This window comes from Panthera tigris, chromosome F3, assembly GCF_018350195.1.
Source record: "Panthera tigris isolate Pti1 chromosome F3, P.tigris_Pti1_mat1.1, whole genome shotgun sequence".
Lineage (NCBI taxonomy): Eukaryota > Metazoa > Chordata > Mammalia > Carnivora > Felidae > Panthera > Panthera tigris.
In genome coordinates this window covers 2,867,089-2,885,768 of record NC_056678.1, presented here as the reverse complement: position 1 = coordinate 2,885,768, position 18,680 = coordinate 2,867,089, and the positions used below count along the sequence as shown (strand labels likewise).

At 59.4% G+C, this 18,680-nt stretch overlaps 1 protein-coding gene and 1 long non-coding RNA gene across 3 annotated transcripts in view; one reads left to right on the top strand and one right to left on the bottom strand.

Moving 5' to 3' along the window:
* The window catches only part of PARP1 (poly(ADP-ribose) polymerase 1), a 38,405-nt gene extending 30,897 nt beyond the window's left edge, over positions 1 to 7,508 (top strand). Inside the window, exons 15-23 of one of the 2 annotated variants that reach the window (XM_042975880.1) lie at positions 952 to 1,035; positions 2,413 to 2,535; positions 3,104 to 3,232; positions 4,212 to 4,310; positions 4,707 to 4,859; positions 5,211 to 5,338; positions 5,991 to 6,052; positions 6,629 to 6,743; positions 6,995 to 7,508. In XM_042975880.1, the coding sequence (XP_042831814.1) occupies positions 952 to 1,035; positions 2,413 to 2,535; positions 3,104 to 3,232; positions 4,212 to 4,310; positions 4,707 to 4,859; positions 5,211 to 5,338; positions 5,991 to 6,052; positions 6,629 to 6,743; positions 6,995 to 7,076 (975 nt within the window). In that variant the 3' untranslated portion in view covers positions 7,077 to 7,508. The remainder of the gene's footprint in view (positions 1 to 951; positions 1,036 to 2,412; positions 2,536 to 3,103; positions 3,233 to 4,211; positions 4,311 to 4,706; positions 4,860 to 5,210; positions 5,339 to 5,990; positions 6,053 to 6,628; positions 6,744 to 6,994) is intronic. The other variant, XM_042975881.1, reaches the window with a different exon arrangement.
* A 7,385-nt stretch (positions 7,509 to 14,893) lies between these two features.
* On the bottom strand, positions 14,894 to 18,421 carry LOC122235799. Its single transcript, XR_006213837.1, has 3 exons — positions 18,199 to 18,421; positions 17,538 to 17,626; positions 14,894 to 15,333 (listed from the first exon to the last, which is right to left on the bottom strand). It is a non-coding gene; the product is annotated as an uncharacterized LOC122235799 (long non-coding RNA).
* Between the last annotated feature and the right edge of the window lie 259 nt (positions 18,422 to 18,680).

The following is an 18,680-nucleotide window of genomic DNA, read 5'->3' as shown; positions in this document are numbered from 1 at the left end:
ACCGGCCCCCCTCAGAGCCACTTTCCTCAGCGGCTTCCAGCCCCCGTTTCTGGTCGGACCGGAGATGCTGCGCTCAGTCCCATGCCCTGTGCTGGCCTCGGGGTAGATCGCCCACCTTCTCCCCCAGACCCAGCTCCGGCTGCTCAACTTCCCGGAAAATGGCCCCCGCCCCCACCAGGGTGGAGGGGAGAGAAGCGTGTGCCACGGGGGAAGGCCATTACTGGCCGCCGTGGCCGCCGCCCCACTTGTGCCTGGCACGTCCTCGTACCCCGTTAGTCACCGCAGGGGCTCCGTTCCTGGGATGCCCGCTCGGCCCCGCGGGCACAGGTGGGCCCTGGGGACTCGGAAGGGTTCGGGACGCGGGAGCAAGGAGCACAGGCTGAGTGCCTCACAGGGGGGCGGGTGCCCTCTGAGGAGCGTGGTCCCTCATACAGACGCGAGAGCGGGGCCGAGGGCAGGTGCGTCCCTAGGTGTGGGCCCTGTGGAGCCACGTCCCCGGTCCTCCCGCGACAGCTCAACGCCTGTGTTGGTGGTCATTCCCAAAGCGGTGAGCGGGAGTGGTGTCGCTGGAAAAATGTGTGACCTTTCGGGGTAACTGACGAAAAGGGACGGCGTTAATTCGAACATAAACGCGTACGCTCAGAAGCATGTGCTTTGGGAAAAACATTTTCCGCCGCTTTACGTTCCCACTCAGCTGGGAGCAGCCTTAGCCGTGCGGGGGGACCTCATCCTCCCAACGGGGATTGGTGGGAGTCGTGGGGGCTGGGGGGACCTCATCCGGGCCCTGCCTGCAGCGAGCAAGATCCTTCTCGCGCGCAGACCCCGGGTGCGGGCGGGGCCGCGAGCTGTAGCGCTGGGTCCCCGATCTCCTGGGAAGACGGGGCGCTTGCCCACCGTCCCGTCTCCACCGCTGAGCAGCTTTCGGAGGGAAAACGCCCCCTGTGTCCTCAGATTGACCTTCAGAAGATGCCCTTGGGGAAGCTGAGCAAGAGGCAGATCCAGGCGGCCTATTCCATCCTCGGCGAGGTCCAGCAGGTAGGCAGGGCCTCCCAGGCCTCTGCACCCCGGCTAGCAACGTCCCACGCCGCGGCGCACAGGGCTTAGGTTTCTTCAGATAAGCGTCACAAGCGTCTGCTACGTGCCAGAGGTGGGTGCGAGACTAATGAGTTAGCCGTGTTTTCAGCGATGGCATACGTAAGTCTAGAAACCGGATTAGGTGTTTGGTTCTCCCGCCTCATAAAAACGACCTGATTTTGTGTGCGCTTCGGAGTCAGGCTGAAATTGGGGGCGCCTGGCTGGCTCAGTCGTGGAGAGTGCGACTCTTGATCTCGGGGTCGTGAGTAGAGGCGCCAGGTTGGTTATAGAGATCACGAGATCACTGAAAATCCTAAAAAAAAATCGAGAAGTTGAAATTGTTTTGCGTTGCTGGGAAACCATCAGCCAGAGAGCGAAATGTTTTCTCCGTTTTGTTTGTGCTCATTGGACGTCACCCTCCTCGTCCCCGGTCCCTCCCTGTGTGCCCTGGTGGGCAGGGTGCAGGCCTGGCCTGTGAGGGAAGAGCACCGGGAAGCTAAAGTGGGACCCCGAGAGCGGAAAGTGCTGGAGAGGAGCCCTTGAACCGGAGCCCTTCAATCCAGCCAGCAGCTGCGCCTAAGCCCTGGCCCCTTGGCTTGTCGCCCGCCGGCTGGGACATGAAAGCGTTTGCTATTCCAGAACCCCCGGTGGAAAGGCTGGGATGCCCTGCCCCCCCACCAAGCAGAGCGAACTACACACAGAAACGTTAGCAATCGGGGAAGCCTGTGTCCCGGTGAGAAGCACACGTGTGGCCTGGGGCCTTGCGGGGGCCACATCGTCGCCCCTTTGCCACCCGTACCCCCCCCGCCGTGTCTGCCAAGTGTCCCAGTGGTCCGGCTCCTCCGTGTCTGCATTTATTGAGCACTTCCTGCATACGGGGCTCTAGTTGGCATCGCGGCAGTAGGGGAGCTAAGCCTTTCTGCATCTGGACCTCCAGGTGTGATAGAAACGAGTCCCTGCCTTAAAGCTGAAGGTCGGTGGGTAAGGGGGTTTGCCAGAGTTCATAGCGGTGGGGTCTTTCCCTTCAACGTTTTATAGTATAAAAATCCCAGGCGTTTCAGAAAGAGGAGTGTTTCGGGGGTGCCCGTGAGGTCGTCACCTGGCCGCTCCCGTTGACGTCTCACGTGGCGGTGGGGTGTGACAGGTCCACAGGTGCACAGTTCTTCCTAGAAACAGAAATTCACGTGGGGAGGGGTCCTGTGCTCAGGGTGGAATGGCACCAACTCTAGCTGGTCTTGGAAATTTCCGGGCCACTCCGGAGCCGGCTCGGACCTGCCGCATGCGGGGCCCTCCCAGCTGCCGCCTCAGTCCGTGTCCCCTCTGTTCCCTCCCCTGAAGGCGGTGTCCCAGGGCAGCAGTGATTCCCAGATCCTGGATCTCTCCAATCGCTTCTATACCCTGATCCCCCACGACTTTGGGATGAAGAAGCCTCCGCTCCTGAACAACGCAGACAGCGTGCAGGTAGCTCGCGGGTCTCAGCGGGGGCCCCGGGTCTGCTGGGGTCGTGGATGCACCTGGGTGTCACTCCCTGCCGCCGCTCCTCCGTGTCGTGACCCCTGAGGGCCGGGAGCAGTGCCGGGAGGACCTCGGGGCCCTCGCTTCAAAGTGGGATTTCTTCCCACGTCAGTGGAGACAGACCCCAGGCAAAACAGATGGGCTTTCTGCCCTGGCTGTGCCACGCGGAGCTGGCGGAAGGAGCCGCGGGGCAGGACGGCCTCTCCTGACAGCATCGCTCCCCTGCTTTCCCTCCCTGCCTCAGGGAGCTGGCCCCCGGTCCCCACCGGTCCCCACCTGTCCCCACCTGTCCGTGAGCGGGGATGGAAATGCGTTCTCGCCGCAGGCTTGTAGCTCCCGGCCGTCCCCTCCCCCGGGGAGCAAGCCGCCCCCACCCCACCCCGGCATCCCCGAGAGTCCTCGGTAGTGTTCACTGAGCGGCGGGTGGGCGACAGGCCGTCCTCCCCCACACACACCCAGCTGGAAGGTCCCCCCACCCTGGTGCCAGCCCGAGGTGTGCCTTCTGTTCCTCCAGGCCAAGGTGGAGATGCTGGACAACCTGCTGGACATCGAAGTGGCCTACAGCCTGCTCAGGGGTGGCTCGGACGATAGCAGCAAGGACCCCATCGATGTCAACTACGAGAAGCTCAAGACTGACATCAAGGTAACAGCCCCCCTCTGGCGCACCTGACCGCTGTCCCCGGGGAGCGGCGGGCCCTGAAACAGATTGCTGGTGGCCCGTGCGGAACCGTGGGGCAGCTCACCTGTAAACAGGCGCCTTGGTGGCCGGGCAGCCTTCTAGGCCAGGGCCTCTGCTATAGGATTTTGAGGGACCTTCCAGAAAGTTCCTTCGTCCTCAGTCTAGAGAGGATCTGTTTTGGACGTTTGCGTGGTGTGAACCCTAGAAGGTGCAGAAGGTGACGGCAGCCGTGACGAACGTACGGTGCCGGGTCCGTGCTCTGGGGCCGAGGGACTGTACCGCAGGCCCCTCAACTTCCGGGGGGCCGGGGCTTGGGCAGAAGTCCCCCTGCCTCAGGCCCGGCAGGGTTGTAAGTGTGAGCCTGGAATGGGGTGTTTACGTCCCTGAAAAGAGCGTTTGCTTCCCGCTTGGGACAAAACACGTCTGTAGGGCCAGGTAGAATAAGCCACCAAACGCCCCTTGATGGGTCCCGGGGGCACCTTCTTGACCGTAATGCTGTGGGCCTGGTTCTTGGTGCGGGACTCGTTCTCTATTTTATTTTATTTTATTTTATTTATTTTTTTTTTTTTTTATTTTTAACATTTATTTTTGAGACAGAGAGAGCCAGAGCATGAATGGGGGAGGGTCAGAGAGAGAGAGGGAGACACAGAATCTGAAACAGGCTCCAGGCTCTGAGCGGTCAGCACAGAGCCCGATGCGGGGCTCGAACTCCCGGACCGTGAGATCATGACCTGAGCCGAAGTCGGAGGCTTAACTGACTAAGCCACTCAGGCGCCCCTCGTTCTCTATTTTAATTAAGCGGAGGGAACCAGAGTTCCTAGAACACCCAGCCTTCCCCACGGCACGCGTTTGAAGCCGTGTGTGGTGCCTTGTATGTGGCCGTTACTCCGTCGGGGGCTCTCCGGGGTCTCCCTCGCTCTGATTCCAAGACACGACGTTCTAGGTGGTGGACAGAGACTCCGAGGAAGCGGAGACCATCAGGAAGTACGTGAAGAACACTCACGCGACCACGCACAACGCCTATGACCTGGAAGTTGTTGACGTAAGAACCTCTCCCTCCCCCGCCCGCTCCCTCCAGCGTGGGCCTGGGTGGGAAAGGATCGTTGACTTCGCCTCGAGTAACGGGAGGAAGCGACTCGTTTGTCGAGCAGGGACAGTAGTGGTCTCACGGTTGAGGGTGGCTTCTTACTCTTTTCCTGTTTTGTTTCTTTTTTTATTCGTTTTCTGGCCCAAAGCCAAGTTTGGGAATCGGGAAGTCGTATCAGACACGCATGAGGGTCTGCGACGGGCTCCCGCCACGTGCGGCCCTTCCCCACCCCACGGAACCACCTGTCCTACCGGAACGGGCCGCGCCCTCTGGGGGGGGTGTGGGGCGGGGACAGTGGCCAGTAGATGTGTGTTAGGCGGAGTAACAAGTGGCGTCCGTCTCCTCGGGCAGATTTTTAAGATCGAGCGTGAAGGCGAGAGCCAGCGCTATAAGCCGTTCAAGCAGCTGCGGAACCGGCGGCTGCTGTGGCACGGATCCAGGACCACCAACTTCGCCGGGATCCTGTCCCAGGGGCTCCGCATCGCCCCACCTGAAGCGCCCGTGGTACGTGCCTGGCGCGGGGCGCGGGGGCGGGGCCTCGTTTAAGGGTGGGCTTGGGCTCCGCCACGGCCGACAGGTGACCACTGCCAGACCCTGAGCCCCGCGTTTGAATCTCGGGAGGAGGGGAGAGTAACGGCCAATGTTATGAGGCGTTGACACGCGCCAGGCACTGAGCTGAACGCGCACAGACTCGAATTTTCACAAGAGCCCCGTGAGGTTCTTGCCCAGTTCAGAGGAGAGGAGAGCGGGGTCCGGAGGATACGTAGCGGCCCCGCGGCCCTGGTGCCTGGCCCCGGTCGGCGGTGCTCCGGATGTCGGCTGGAAGGTTTCAGTGTCCCTTTTCCAACCCTCCAGACCGGCTACATGTTTGGTAAAGGGATCTACTTCGCCGACATGGTGTCCAAGAGTGCCAACTACTGCCACACGTCCCAGGGAGACCCCATAGGCCTGATCCTGCTGGGGGAAGTTGCTCTTGGAAACATGTGAGTGAGCCTGGCCTCGGGCGGGTCTCAGAACTCCCTTGGCCACCACGACGGGGGAACCAGTTCTGGCCAAGTGAACTAGGGAGGCCCAGGAGCGCCTCACAAAACCCAGGATCGGGGATCCAGCCCGGCCTCGGGAACCGGCAGCGCCCATCTTCTTCCTGTGCACCGAGAAGCCGGGCTGGCTCGCGCAGACGATGGTCACCCCGTAGCGCGCACACCCCACGGGTGTTTAGATTTTCCGTCCAAGTCTATCCCAGTTTCAAGCTCCCCGCAGAGAAAACCTGGTGGGTCCCGTGTGGGTCGGGCGTCAGCCTTGATCCTGTGGATGTCACACGGAAAGCAGGGTTCGGTAATGAGCTGGGGGCCTGGGGATCGTGGCCCGGGCAGAGAAGCCTCGAGAGCGGCCGGCCGCGGCTCCAGACAGACCCTCTCCTTCGTAGTGGCCCCGGAGCCGTGGTCGCGGACGCAGTCGATGCACAAAGAGCACACCCTCGCTTTCTGAAGCCGGGCCGGGAGGGAGCTCTGGCAGCAAGGGCGCGCTGGGTTCTCGGGGCGCTTGTCGGTTCTCACGTGGCTTCCTGCCGGTCAGACTGTTGGGGTGGGAGCCCTCGGGCCGTGGAGGCCGCTGACACTGACCTCTCCTGAATAGGTACGAGCTGAAGCATGCCGCGCATATCAGCAAGTTACCCAAGGGCAAGCACAGCGTCAAAGGTAGGGTGGCTCAGAAACTGCCCCGGGCGCCTGGGACACCACCGGGAGGGCGCTTTCTCCCCCCCAGAAGGCTGTGTTCCCGTAGCTTGTCGTAGAAACGCCGCTCCCGCTCTGTGGCTGGCGTCGCAGACGGCAAAGGAGGGTCTTGGCGCGGGCGGCAGCAGGCAGGGGCGTTGGGTTCTGACCTGACTCCGCTGCGGCTCGAGGGCCTCTCGTGACCTCTCATGACGCAGTGGGGCCTGGGGCGTCTTGGATCGCGTGGCTCGTGGCACCTGTCGCTTTGGGGCCTCCACCTGCCAGGCGGAAGTGACTGCGGTTCTGCTGCTGAGTTCTGCTCAGCGGAAAGAGGATCCCGGGGGGCGGGGGAGGGCCGCTGTTCTTGAACTCCGTAAGGCTCGTGCCCCGGGAACGTGGCGTGTCACCTACAGGTTTCTCTATCCGGAAGAAGGACAGAGCGCAGAATTCGCGTGTGGCTTTAAAACGAGCGCGTAGACCCAACATAACGTGGACCGCCTCTCCTGGAAACATCTTCCGCCTCTGTCCCCACAATTCATATCACTCCGGCCTTCTCTGCAGGTTTGGGCAAGACGACCCCCGACCCTTCAGCTAGCATCACCATGGATGGCGTAGAAGTTCCCCTTGGGACGGGGATCCCGTCGGGCGTTAACGATACCTGTCTGCTGTATAACGAGTATCCTTTTCCGCGTGGGCCGTGGGCCACGCTGTCCGCGCGGGCGCAGGGGGCAGCGGTCCCTTACGCGCCCAGCGTCCCGGGCGCAGCCTGACCGGAGACCCTCCGGCCGACACGCCCTCGGCGGCCTGCCCTGGGGGGGAGAGCGGGTGCTCCGCCTCCGGGGGGCCTGGTCTGCGGGGTGTGACCTTGGCAGCCGCGGGTGCTCGCTCCGTCGTGAGACCGTGTGCTCCTTGACGCGCCCCCTCCAGGTACATTGTGTACGACGTCGCTCAGGTAAATCTGAAGTACCTGCTGAAGCTCAAGTTCAACTTCAAGACGTCCCTGTGGTGAGCCCGGGGACGTGTGGCCGAGGCGCAGCCGGGGGCGGGGGCCGGTGCGCCCCCGCTCGGCGGCCGAGAGCGCAAACCTTCCTAAATCCCCTCAGAAAGGATTCTCTGTGAGCGTTTGGTCACGTGTGAAACGATGTTCCTAGCTTTTCAAACCCCTTGTTTGTGTGGGTCTGGGGGTGGGACGGGCGGTGGGGTCCTGCCAGCCAGAAGCCGGGTGGCGACGGCTGACGATACACGAGAGGCTGGGGCCGGGTATTCGTCCAGACTAGTCCCGCGGGAAGAGCCAGGCCCGGTCAGAACGTCTGCCTTACTGGTTTCCCCAGGGGAGGAAAGAATCATCTTCCGCCACTTCTAAGCATCTGCCTTTAGTTCAGGTTTTGGAAAAATGTTAAGCGTTTATTTTGAGGTAAAAATAAAAACTAATTTCATACTACTTAGATTTTCTTTATTTTGCATCAATTGCCTTTTTTTTAGACCTTTCTTCCCCCTTCCCCGCCCCGCCGTGTGTGAGTTCTGTGGGGAGACCAGGAGGAGGGAGATCAACAATTTCTTCTCATACTTAGACCAGAAAAAAAAGTGCTTTCCTTTTCTAGAGACACGCGGACAGGGAAGCTCTTGGAATCTGTAGCATAGAGGGGCCTGGGGGGCTCGGTCGGTGAAGCGTCCGCCCTCAGCTCAGGTCGTGATCTCACCGTTCGTGAGTTCGAGCCCCACGTGGGGCTCTATGCGGACAGCTCGGAGCCTGGAACCTGCTTCGGATTCTGCGTCTCCTCCTCTCTCAGTCCCTCCCCTGTTCATGCTCTCTCTCTCTCAAAAATAAACATTAAAAATAGAGCGTAGCGACTTAACAGCTGCATTTGAAATTCCCGAACCTCCTGCAAGCAGCCCGTCTGGCGAGTGGAGACTGTCGCTGACACCCCAAGGGCTCCTCGTAACTCTCAAAGCGGGACCGGCTTCTGCGTTTGTGTCCGCGCGTTTGGTCTCATTCTGGCCACAGTCTGGTTACTGTTCACGGTACAAGGTCCGCGAAGACCGGAGGGGACTTGGTGCCTGTGTCCGTGGGACCCCAGAGCGCCCAGGGCGGTGCCCCGTCCAAGTGGCCGAAGAGCAAACCCCAGACGTCGGAAGGCGGCTTGCTTTCTCCTTTCTCTGGCGGTGGACCCGTCGCGGGGCGGGACGTGCTGGCGGCCTGCGGCTCCGACCCGCGGGGCGTGTGGAAGTGATGCTGGGGGGGGGAGGGGGAGGGCCGTGACACGTGGACCTCCGACGGAAGGAGAACGGGGAGTGGGCGGCGCGGGGACCGCGGTCTGAAACCTTGGGTGAGACACGGGTCTGGTGAGGGAGACCGCGCAGGGGTCCCCGGTGTCCTCCGCGGCGGCAGAGACGCGAAGCAGGTGCTCCCGGGGCTGAGCTACACGGGGCCACGGTAATGGGCCGTGTGTGGCCGCGGCTGTGTCCCGCGGTAGCCGCGGTCGTGACTCCACACGGTTACCTGAGGGCCACGCGAGCAAGTCGACTTGATAACAGTAGAGTCCTCGACCTGCCGAAAGCCCTCGGCGCCTTTGACCAGAGACCCGCTCCCGATGAGCCGTTCAGTCAGGCCCGGCTTCCTGGATCCCGACTGTTCTGTGTCCTCGGCACCCCGGGCGGCCCAGGGAAAGGCAGTTTTACCCTCGCGGTCCTTGATGGGACAAAGTAGTTTCAGGCTGGAGTGAGCGCTCAAGGGGTTCCCTGTAATCAGCACTGGTGTTTTTTTATTTTTAAAGGGACGTTAGGTCTGATAGGATTTATTTATTTTTAATGTTTGGGAGAGACAGAGCAGAAGCAGGAGAGAGGCAGAGAGAGGGAGACACAGAACCCGAAGCAGGCTCCGGGGCTCCGAGCTGTCGGCACAGAGCCCACGGTGGGGCTCGAACCCACAGACATTGAGATCATGCCCTGAGCCGAAGTCAGACGTTAACCCACGGAGCCCCCCAGGCGCCCCGGTCATAACTGACGTCTTCAAGAGATTTGTGTTTCGGAATTCACGTTTTTTTCTGTAAGGGAACCTGCTATGCTCTCCGGTATTTATAGTTCGGGTGTCTTTCCCCCCTTAGAAAACCGGTCCCAACCCAGGGCGGAGCTAAGTGCATCCTGGTGGTTAAGCCTTTCACAGAAACCCAAGCGAACAGGTGCGGCGCCGGGCCCGGGGGTGGGCTGCCCTCTGCCTGCAGCGGGGAGCCGTGCACACGAGCTCGGCTCACCGGCCCGACCACGCCGGTCCACCCGGTGGCGTGTGCACGCGCGCTCTGGCCTTCGAGGCCTGTCCCTGCAGGGTGCCGGCCGGTGGATTCGAGGTGGCGGTTCTGCCTTGCTGCACTTGGGGTGTCGCCCCGCCGACATCCCAGAGCCCAAGGACCGTCCCCTGAGGGAGAGGACACCCTCCCGCCAAGTCTGCTAGCCCTCACGCCGCAGCCCGCCCCCACCGCCTCCTCCCCACATCGAGTGTCGCCGTTGAGGCTTTTGTCTCGGGAGTGGCTTCTCTTGCACCTGCCAGGTTCGTCCCGTTAACACTCGGGCATCACCCACGTTCCTGAGGGGCTTCTGTTCCCAAGGCCCCTTCCCTTAAAGTCTGTGTCAATTCCCAAAAGGTTAGAGTTTGCACGTTTTCTTAAGGAATGGTATTTCCACCATTTGCAGGCAAGACCTTCAAATGGCAGGTTTAGGGAGGTCTGCCGATTAACCGCACCCCACGGTTTGCCCTTTTTCCTGGCTGAGGACCAGTCTCTAAAGTGGGTAATCTGGGGGCACCTGGGTGGCTCCGTCGGTAAAGCGTCCGACTCTTGGTTTCGGCTCAGGTCATGATCTCACGGTTCGTGGGATCGAGCCCACGTCGGGCTCTGTGCTGACGGTGCAGAGCCTGCTTGGGATTCTCTCCCTCTCTGCCCTTCCCCTGCCCATGCTGTCTCTCTCTGTCCCCCCCCCACACACACACACACACTCTCAAAATAAACTTTAAAAAAAAAAGTGATGGGGCTCCTGGGTAGCTCAGCTGCTTAAGTGTCTGACTTCGGCTGAGGTCATGATCTCCCAGTTCGTGGGTTCGAGCTCCGCGTCGGGCTCTGCGCGGACAGCTCGGAGCCCGGAGCCTGCTTCGGGTTCTGTGTCTCCCTCTCTGTGCCCCTCCCCCACTCATGCTCTGTCTCTCTCAAAACTAAACATGAAAAAAAATTAATAAGAAAAACGGACTCCTGTCCGTTGGTATCTATAAATGTTTAGGTAGGTCTGTCTGTAACCCCGGATTCCTCACCTCCTAGCTCAATGCATTTTCAACTCAGGACCTTTGGAGAACCAGTGACAGGTTCCATGTGGGGAAACGGAGGCAGGACTCCAGGTGTACTCCTGGGGGTCCCCTGAGCCATGGCCCCGGTCTGGCCCTTTAACCAAGTCTTTCTCCCTCATTGACCAAAAAGATGACTCGAGCCATTCAGAATCCCTGAACTCTTTTGGTACCTACCTCTTCGAGTTGTTTGTTCAAGATTTTATTAAAAAAAAAAAAAAAAAAAGATTTTAAGTTGCCTCTACACCCAACGTGAGGCTCGAACTCACAACCCTGAGGTCAAAAGTCTGACGCTCCACCGACACAGCCAGCCGGGCGCCTCCTTTGAGTTGTTTTGAGAACGGGCGTGCTGATCCCTGCGAAAGATTCGGTGTGGTTCCTGACCCCGATGCGCCCTCGGTGCGTCTCTGCCGTGACCGCTGAAATCCCAGCCCGGGTCTGGCCGCGGCGTGAGTCCACGCGAGAAGCTCCGGAGGGAAGAGGGGAAGCCGGGGACCAGGACAAAGACACCAGCCCTTGTGCTTCGTAGGGGGGACTTGGACAGTCTCGGGAGGAAGAGCCCAAGGCTGTGAAGGGGCCACGGGCGCCCCTTCCATCCGTCACGAAGCCTCGTCGCGACCCCGGCCTTCCCGCTCCGCGTGGCGTCGTCCCCAGCTGCCTCCCCGCATCCACCTTGACTGACGGGACCGGTCCCCGCCACTGGCCTCACCAGGCCGGCCCCGCTTCCAGGAGGCAGGCCCTGCCAGGGCTCAGAATAGCCCAGCCGCGGCCTCAGCAGATGGCCGGGCTAATTTTAGCCGTGTGGTGCTCACCCAGGGACCCGGCCGGGCTTTGGAGATTCGAATAAGCCGGTGCGCCGCTTTGCTCTGCAGCCGGCAGCAAAGCTTTGAGTTGTTGTGACCCGCGTGTCCGCCCAGCACTTTCCCGGCATCCCAGAAAGACGCTCTTTACGGGATTCTGTCTGCTCTGAGCCAACAAGAGCCCGAACTACAGAGCCAGCGGGCAGGGAGGCCCGTGGGGCGCTGGGGACGAGCCTGGAGCCCGAGCGCCGGTGGGGGCGCGGGGGTGGGAAGCAGGGTCCTGCCTCGCTGTGCCCGCTAACAGGCAGGCGGCGGGGTCCTCGGTGTCCTGGGCGCGCGGGCTCTCTCGGCAAAAGGCAAGAAGAAAGCCGATTCTCTAGCCACCCCCCCCCCCACCCCCCACCCCCGGTTCCTTCTCTGGGCCACATCTGGCCGATGGGCTGCGTTTTCCGGCCACGGAAGGACCGACCAGGAAGAAATCGGCCACAGGTGGCAGCAAGGACCCGGTGACAACCTAGTGTGGAGTCGGCAGCTGTGGAAACCGAGGCTCAAGGAAGTAGCAGACTCTGCCCGGGGTCCCCACGCAGGTCAGAACGGAGCTGTTTTGGGGCGCCTGCGGGGGCTCAGTCGGTTAAGCGTCCGGCTCTTGATTTCGGCTCAGGTCACGATCCCACGGTTCGTGGGTTCGAGGCCCGCGTTAGCATGGACCCTGCTTGAGATCGTCTCTCTGCCTCTCCACCCCTCCCCCTGCCCAAAATAAGTAAACGTAAAAAAAAGAATTGAGCTGGTTTTTCCAGCGTGATGTTCCTCACGAGTCCCCTTCGGACCGCCCCCCGCCCCCCTCCCCCCCCACCTCCCAGAGGGTGAAGAGCCAGCCCCGTGTGGCCCGGAGGCCTGCGTCGCAGCTGCCTCGGCCCCTCTCTCGGCCGATGACTAGCCCCTGGAGGACGGTGAGGACAGAGCCAATGGCAGGAGAGTGAGGAGCCCGGGATCCGGTCCGCGGCCTCCTCTGCTGGGTCCATGAGCTCCTGGAAGGTGGGGTTCTAATTCGGCTCTGTTCTCTGGGCTTTCCCTTCACGCTGGCCACGCGGCGGACAGCAGGGAAGGAGACAGTCGCCCCCTCGTCGTTCTCTTTCTCCCGGAAAAAAAGGGAAAAAAGACACTTTTCTCCGTTGGTCCCCGGGGACTGATAGGCCAGGTCGGGCCACACGCCAGAGCCCCAGCCGCAAGGGAGGTGGATGTGGGGTGTCGGGCATCAGCAGCCTGTTTGGGCCGAGGCGGGCCCCTCCAGCAAGGACCGAGGCGGCGCACGGGGGCGGAGTGGGCGCAGAGGCGTGGGTTCGGACACACGTCCTCTGGGACTTCTCTGGACGTTCGAAACCACGGCTGCAGAGCATCTCGAAGACATTCTGTGATTTTTTTGCGAAGATGGAAACCACGGAGACAGAGCCCGCGCCCGGAACGGTTCAAGTGGCGGTACTCGGGCTAATCTCGCAGCGACCGTCCGGCTTCGGCGACGCTGCCCAGGTCGCTCCTGGGACAACTGAGCTCTTATTTTCCTCTTGATGTTTTGCCGTGAACTCACCCCGAGGATGGCCCGTCCTCCCCTGCGTGTCTGCAGTGGGAAACCTTTGCCTGAGCAGTTCCTGGGTCCCGGCTGTCATACTGGTGGTGATTCGGTGCCACCGCGGTGCCCAGGACACCAGGGACAGTGTGACGGGCCGTGACAGGCGGTGACGACCCCGGGGTGGGGCCGGCGGCCCTCTGCGGGCAGGGCGGGTGGTCCCGGCAGGGACTGGGCTCCGGGCAGCTGGCTTGTGGCAGCGACTGAGGGAACGCACGCGACACCCGCCAAGCTAACACTTCACCCAGCACGTCTTATCTTCATCGTGTCCAACAAGCACAGCATGTGATCAAAACCATTTCGTTTTCTCCCGCTGCCCTTTGAAAGTTGTTCGGTGGGTGGGGCGCCTGGCTGGTCGGTCGGTGGGGCGTGCGTCTCTTCGTCTCGGGGGTGTCAGTTCAAGCCCCGTGTTGGGTGTAGAGATTACTTAAAAATAAAACATTTTCTTTAAAGCTTATTTATTTTGAGAGAGAGAAACAGAGAGAGAGAGAGAGAGAGAGAGAGAGAGAGAGAATGGGTGAGGGGCAGAGAGAAGGGAGACACAGAATCCGAAGCAGGTTCCAGGCTCCGAGCTGTCAGCCCAGAGCCCGACGTGGGGCTCGAACCCATGAACCACGAGATCATGACCTGAGCCGAAGTGGGACACTTAACTGACTGAGCCACCCAGGCGCCCCAAAACATTTAAAAAAAAATAGGGGCGCCTGGGTTAAGCATCCCACTTTGGCTCAAGTCATGACATCACAGTTCGTGAGTTTGAGCCCCGTGTTGGGCTCTGTGCTGACAGCTAGGAGCCTGGAACCTGCTTCGCATTCTGTGTCTCCCTCTCTCTGCCCCTCCCCTGCTCATGCTCTGTCTCTGTCTCTCCCAAAAATAAACATTAAAAAAAATTGGGGGCAGGGAGCGCCAGGGTGGCTCAGTCAGTTGAGCATCCGACTTCAGCTCAGGTCACGATCTTATGGTCTGTGAGTTCGAGCCCCGTGTCGGGCTCTGGGCTGAGAGCTAAGAGCCTGGAACCTGCTTCTGATTCTGTGTCTCCCTCTCTGTCCGCCCCTCCCCTGCTCATGCCCTGTCTCTCCCTCTGTCAAAAATAAACATTAAAAAAAATTTTTTTTAAATAAATAAATATGGGGTGTCTGGTTGGCTCAGTCAGTAGAGCATGTAACTTGACCTCAGGGTTGTGAGTTCAAGCCCCATTTGGGGCATGGAACCTACTTATAAAATAGAATAAGATAACATAAAAAATTAAAATAGTTCACCAAGGGAACCTTTCTCCTGCCCCCGGAAGAAAAGTCTGGGTCTCTTTCCTTCCATAAAAGACAAATGGCCTTTCACACCCCACGATGACCCTGAGATTCAAACACAGTTTCGGCTTCTCCCCAGGCACTGACCCCTGACCTGGCGGGAGGTTCTCAGAGGCCTGGGACTCTTCTCAGACTGTTTCCCCTGCACACGTGCTGTGTTTTGAGGTCTCCCTCCTAACTTCAATCTTAACACCCCATTGCACACCATTTCATTCCACCCTCGCTCCAACCCTGTGACGTAGACATTACTGTCCACGGTCTCCAGGTGGGAAACTGAGGCACAGCTGAGTCACTTGCCAAAGTCCGCACAGTCACGTACACGACGGGGCTAAGTTCCGGACGTGCCTTTCATTGCCCGAACCCTACAGACTGTGCTGGACGGGCGGACCAAGCGACAACCCCCGTCACCTACCCCGGCAGCCGATGAAAGTTGGGTTCAGTCTTTTGTACAAAGGAAGGATTATCGCACCTCCGAGCAATCTTCTGGGGGTTGGGGGGTGGAAATGCTCTGTATCTTGGTTGTGGTATCAGAGTCACTGAGTTGCTCATTTTAAGTAGATGCTTTTGGGGGTGCCTGTGTGGCTCAGTCGGTTGAGCGTCCGACTTCGGCAAGAGGTCATGCCTCTGAATGGAGCGAGCTCCGGGTTTGCCCTCTTCTGACCTCCTCGTGGCCTGAAGGGTGGGGGACCCGACCCGGTGACCCCCGGGGGTGAGACTGTGGTCCCTGCCACACTGCCTGGACCTGGCTGGTCCAGCCGGGAGCCCCGGACAGCATGCCAACCCCCGTGTCCCCCTTCTTCTTCATCTGTAAAGTGGGGTTCAAGGCACCTGTTCATGGAGCTCTTCCAAGGACTGGTGGGTGTTTTTCCTCTCCAGTTTTCGCGAGTTAGTAGGTGCGAAGGACTTAGATCGGTGCCCGGTACGCAGTTACTGGCATGGGGCCATGGCAGCCAGACCCACGTGGCTTCAGAAAGTCTCCCCGACACCCGGTCATCACAGAGCCCTTCCGGCCCCCCACGTACCCCTCTCGGCGGCCTCCGTCCGTGTCAAACGTTTCAACCATTACACTTGCTCATCAGACCATCTGCATGTATTAACTTTATTACAATTGGAATTAGATGTAGAATTAGTTCAATACCGCGTCTTAGGTTTCCGAAAATCTGTGTGGTACAGCGCGATGCAATTCTGTGAGAAAAACATTTAACTGTACGTGCCTAGAAGAGAAAAAAAAAAAAAAGATCAAGAAGAAAACCCCCCCAAAATGTAAAAACGTCCCTCTCCGGCTGGTGGACTGACGGGGGATTTTTAATCTTTGGGGTTTTTCAGGGTTTTTCACAACAAGGCTTTCGATTCAGGTCATAGAAACAAATGAATGTTTTGATTTTTTTTTTTTAAGCTTATTCATTTGTGAGAGACAGTGAGTGAACGGGGGAGGGGCAGAGAGAGAGGGAGACCCAGAATCCGAAGCGGGCTCCAGGCTCCGAGCTGTCAGCGCGGAGCCCGACGCGGGGCTCGAACTCCCAGACCGCGAGATCACGACCTGAGCCGAAGTCGGACGCTCCCTGCCAGTGTAAAAAGGGCGCCCCAACAATGAATGTTTTTAACATGGTTGGGGAGTCTCTGTGTTCCGGCCACGCTCTCCTCGCCCCTGCACTCGGTCCCCGGTATCCCAGTCTCTCCTGAGTTTTCCCCAAGGCAGGCCTGAGACAGAAGACACTGGCGGGGGCAGAGGGCACCACGGTGGCTCCCTGCTGGGGCCTCCTTCACCTGCTGCCCGCCCCCCCCCCCCCCACCGGGGCCCATTAGCACCTGCGGGGCTTCATCCCCAAGAGGCTCCTGGCCCTTAGTCCCAGAACGCTGCCTGACAGAGGGCTGTGGCCTCTGTGCCCGAGACAACTCCTTCCAGGCCTTGCGCCCGGGCACCGCCCGCTGGAGAGACGTTTTTCTGCACTTCCAAAGCACCGTCGTCTTTTCCGACTGGGAGGTTGGGTTTTACAGAGGGAAAGGCCCACCTGGTCGAGGGTGGACCCCGAGGCGGGGGAATCGGTGAGCTCTCTGGCTGATGGAGAATAAGGGACAGCGCAAGAGGGGCGAGTCCCCACTGTGAGACCTGGACAAGCTCCAGGAGCTGAGGCAACGTCCCCCAGATGGGCCCTGAGTGCTGACGCTTACCGGCTCGCATGACGAAAATGCTCGAAATGAAAAAGCGTCGATTTGTTTGTCCTTAATAGGGGCGAGAAGGAGCGAAGCAGGGGTGTCCGGGCCCCCTCCTCCGCTCCCCGAGGGGTGGAGGGGTGGAGGCCCCCGGGGAGGGGCGGAGCCTGCGCCCAGCCTGGCCAAGGGTGTGCTGGGCCTGGGCAGTGGGAAGTCCAGAACGGAGTCCCCAGCAGAGTCCCCTTCACCTTAGAAGTCCCCGTCCTGAGTGACCCCCGAAAAGGTGGATTGAAACCCAGGACGTCGCCCGTGAGGGTGCAGTGAACCCGCCGGCCCCTGGGTGCCCCCGCAGGGTGACGCATGGGGCACAGAGGGAGCAGTGGCTGAGCCTGAACGTCCTCTCCACACCCCCTGCCGGACTAAGGGGCGGCACGGGGTCAACCCGGCACCTCTTCCGGGCCAGGACAGACGCCCGGACCCAGTTTGGTTGGGTTTGATTTTGAATGTTTATTTACTTATTTTGACAGAATCCCAAGCAGTCTCTGTGCTGACTGACGCGGGGCTCGAACTCAGGAACCGTGAGATCATGACCTGAGCCGAAATGGAGAGCCGGATGCTTCGACTGAGCCGCTCGGGCCCCGGGCCCCAGTTTTTAAACACCTTGGCTCCGTTGATATTCTGCCCCAGGTGCTCAGCTGAGGCATTTCAAGGGCAAGGAACCACCTGTCTTAAGAGTTTTCCCCCCTCGATCTATGGAGCCACCAGACTGAGAAAGCCATTTTACATCCTGAAGCCTGTAAGCACTTCCTTCTCCGTTTCGAAGAGAAAATCGTTTCGAGAAATGATTTCAGGGGTGCCTGGCTGGCTCCGTCGGTGGAGCATGGGACTCTTGATCTTGGGGTTGCGAGTTCAAGCCCCACATTGGGTGTGGAGATGACTTAAAGATAAAATCTTAAAAAAAAGAAGAAGAGGAAGAAGAAGAAAGAAAAGAAAAATGATTTTATAGAAAATCTTTAAAAAGACCTAAGTCAAATGTTTAAATATATATAGCCCGTTCTTTGTTATTCCAAGAAACCCTCTCGGAACCACCATCTTGGAAAGAGCTCGTATTTAATGGAAAGCAAATAAATTAAGGGACTGAAATGAAATAAGGCTTCTCAACCTTGACACTATGAACATTTGGGGCTGGATAATTTTTGTAACGGAGCGGGGGCCGTTAACAGCATTCCTGGCCTCCACTCACTGATGCCAAGGGCATACGTACACTGCCTTTGGTGACGGTCACAAATGTCCCCTGGGGGGACAAAGCCACTGCATCAGATGACTGCAGCCGCGGTCAAAGCCTCAACTTCCCTGTGAATCAAATCATGAGCCACAATCACCCAGTTAAGCTGCTTCAGAATCCCTGACCCACAGAAATGGTGAATTCATAGACTCTACACAGTACGTAAAATATATAATACACACTTGATACAACGTATAACGTGCATAAAGTTCTTGGGGGTGTTTATTGTGCTGCCATAAATAATCAACTCAGCGGGCACATGAGCTGTTCAGAGGAAAAGAAGCGTCCTCACGTTTCTTCAGGTTCTCAGGAGGCACCTGACCCCAAACCGTTTAAGAACCCCGATCTGGGCCAGCCTCCCTGCCAGTGTAAAAATCCTTTGCACAACACGCCTGAGCGCTGGTCAGCCTCGCGGTGCTTGAATAGTCCACTGCCTCGTAAGGTCACTCCGTTCACCGTTAAAAAAAAAGCGGCTGTACTGAACCGAGCCAAAGTCTGCTGCCTGAGCTCCCGGCCCCGAGGCTGACCAGTTTTTTTCAGGTTTCCTTACCAGTTCCTGGAGCCCTATCAAAACTTAGCTTCTCTGTGCCCTCCTCCCCCTCTCTCTCTTCTCCCTCCCCCCACCCCAATCCCTACTCACCTGTCGATCTGCCCTTCCTGGACTGTTTCCTTCAAGGCCCCTTTAGTGTCCGTTGAAATCCAACAGGATACTTCCCTTGGCTCCTTTGAAACAGGTCCGGCCCCACTACTTCCAAGGCCGGCCACCGTGGCTCAGAAACAAAACAGACGCAGAAGGAGAAACCACAGGGCAACGAACCTCTTCCCAGAACGCGCGCGACCAGGTGGACGCGGGATTTTCATTGCCCGAGAGCTCGTGCAGTAGGAGGTGCCTGCTGGCGCTCATTGGCTCAGGTGGCACGGCCCGGCCCACTCTCATTGGCTCACGGCACGGCCCGCTCTCATTGGCTCAGGTGGCACCGCTCGGCCCGCTCTCATTGGCTCACCGCACGGCCCGCTCTCATTGGCTCAGGTGGCACGGCTCAGCCCGCTCTCATTGGCTCACCGTGCCCGCCTGGTGGGCACTCTCCGAGCAGGGGAAAGAAGGTTAGGACAAAAATACTG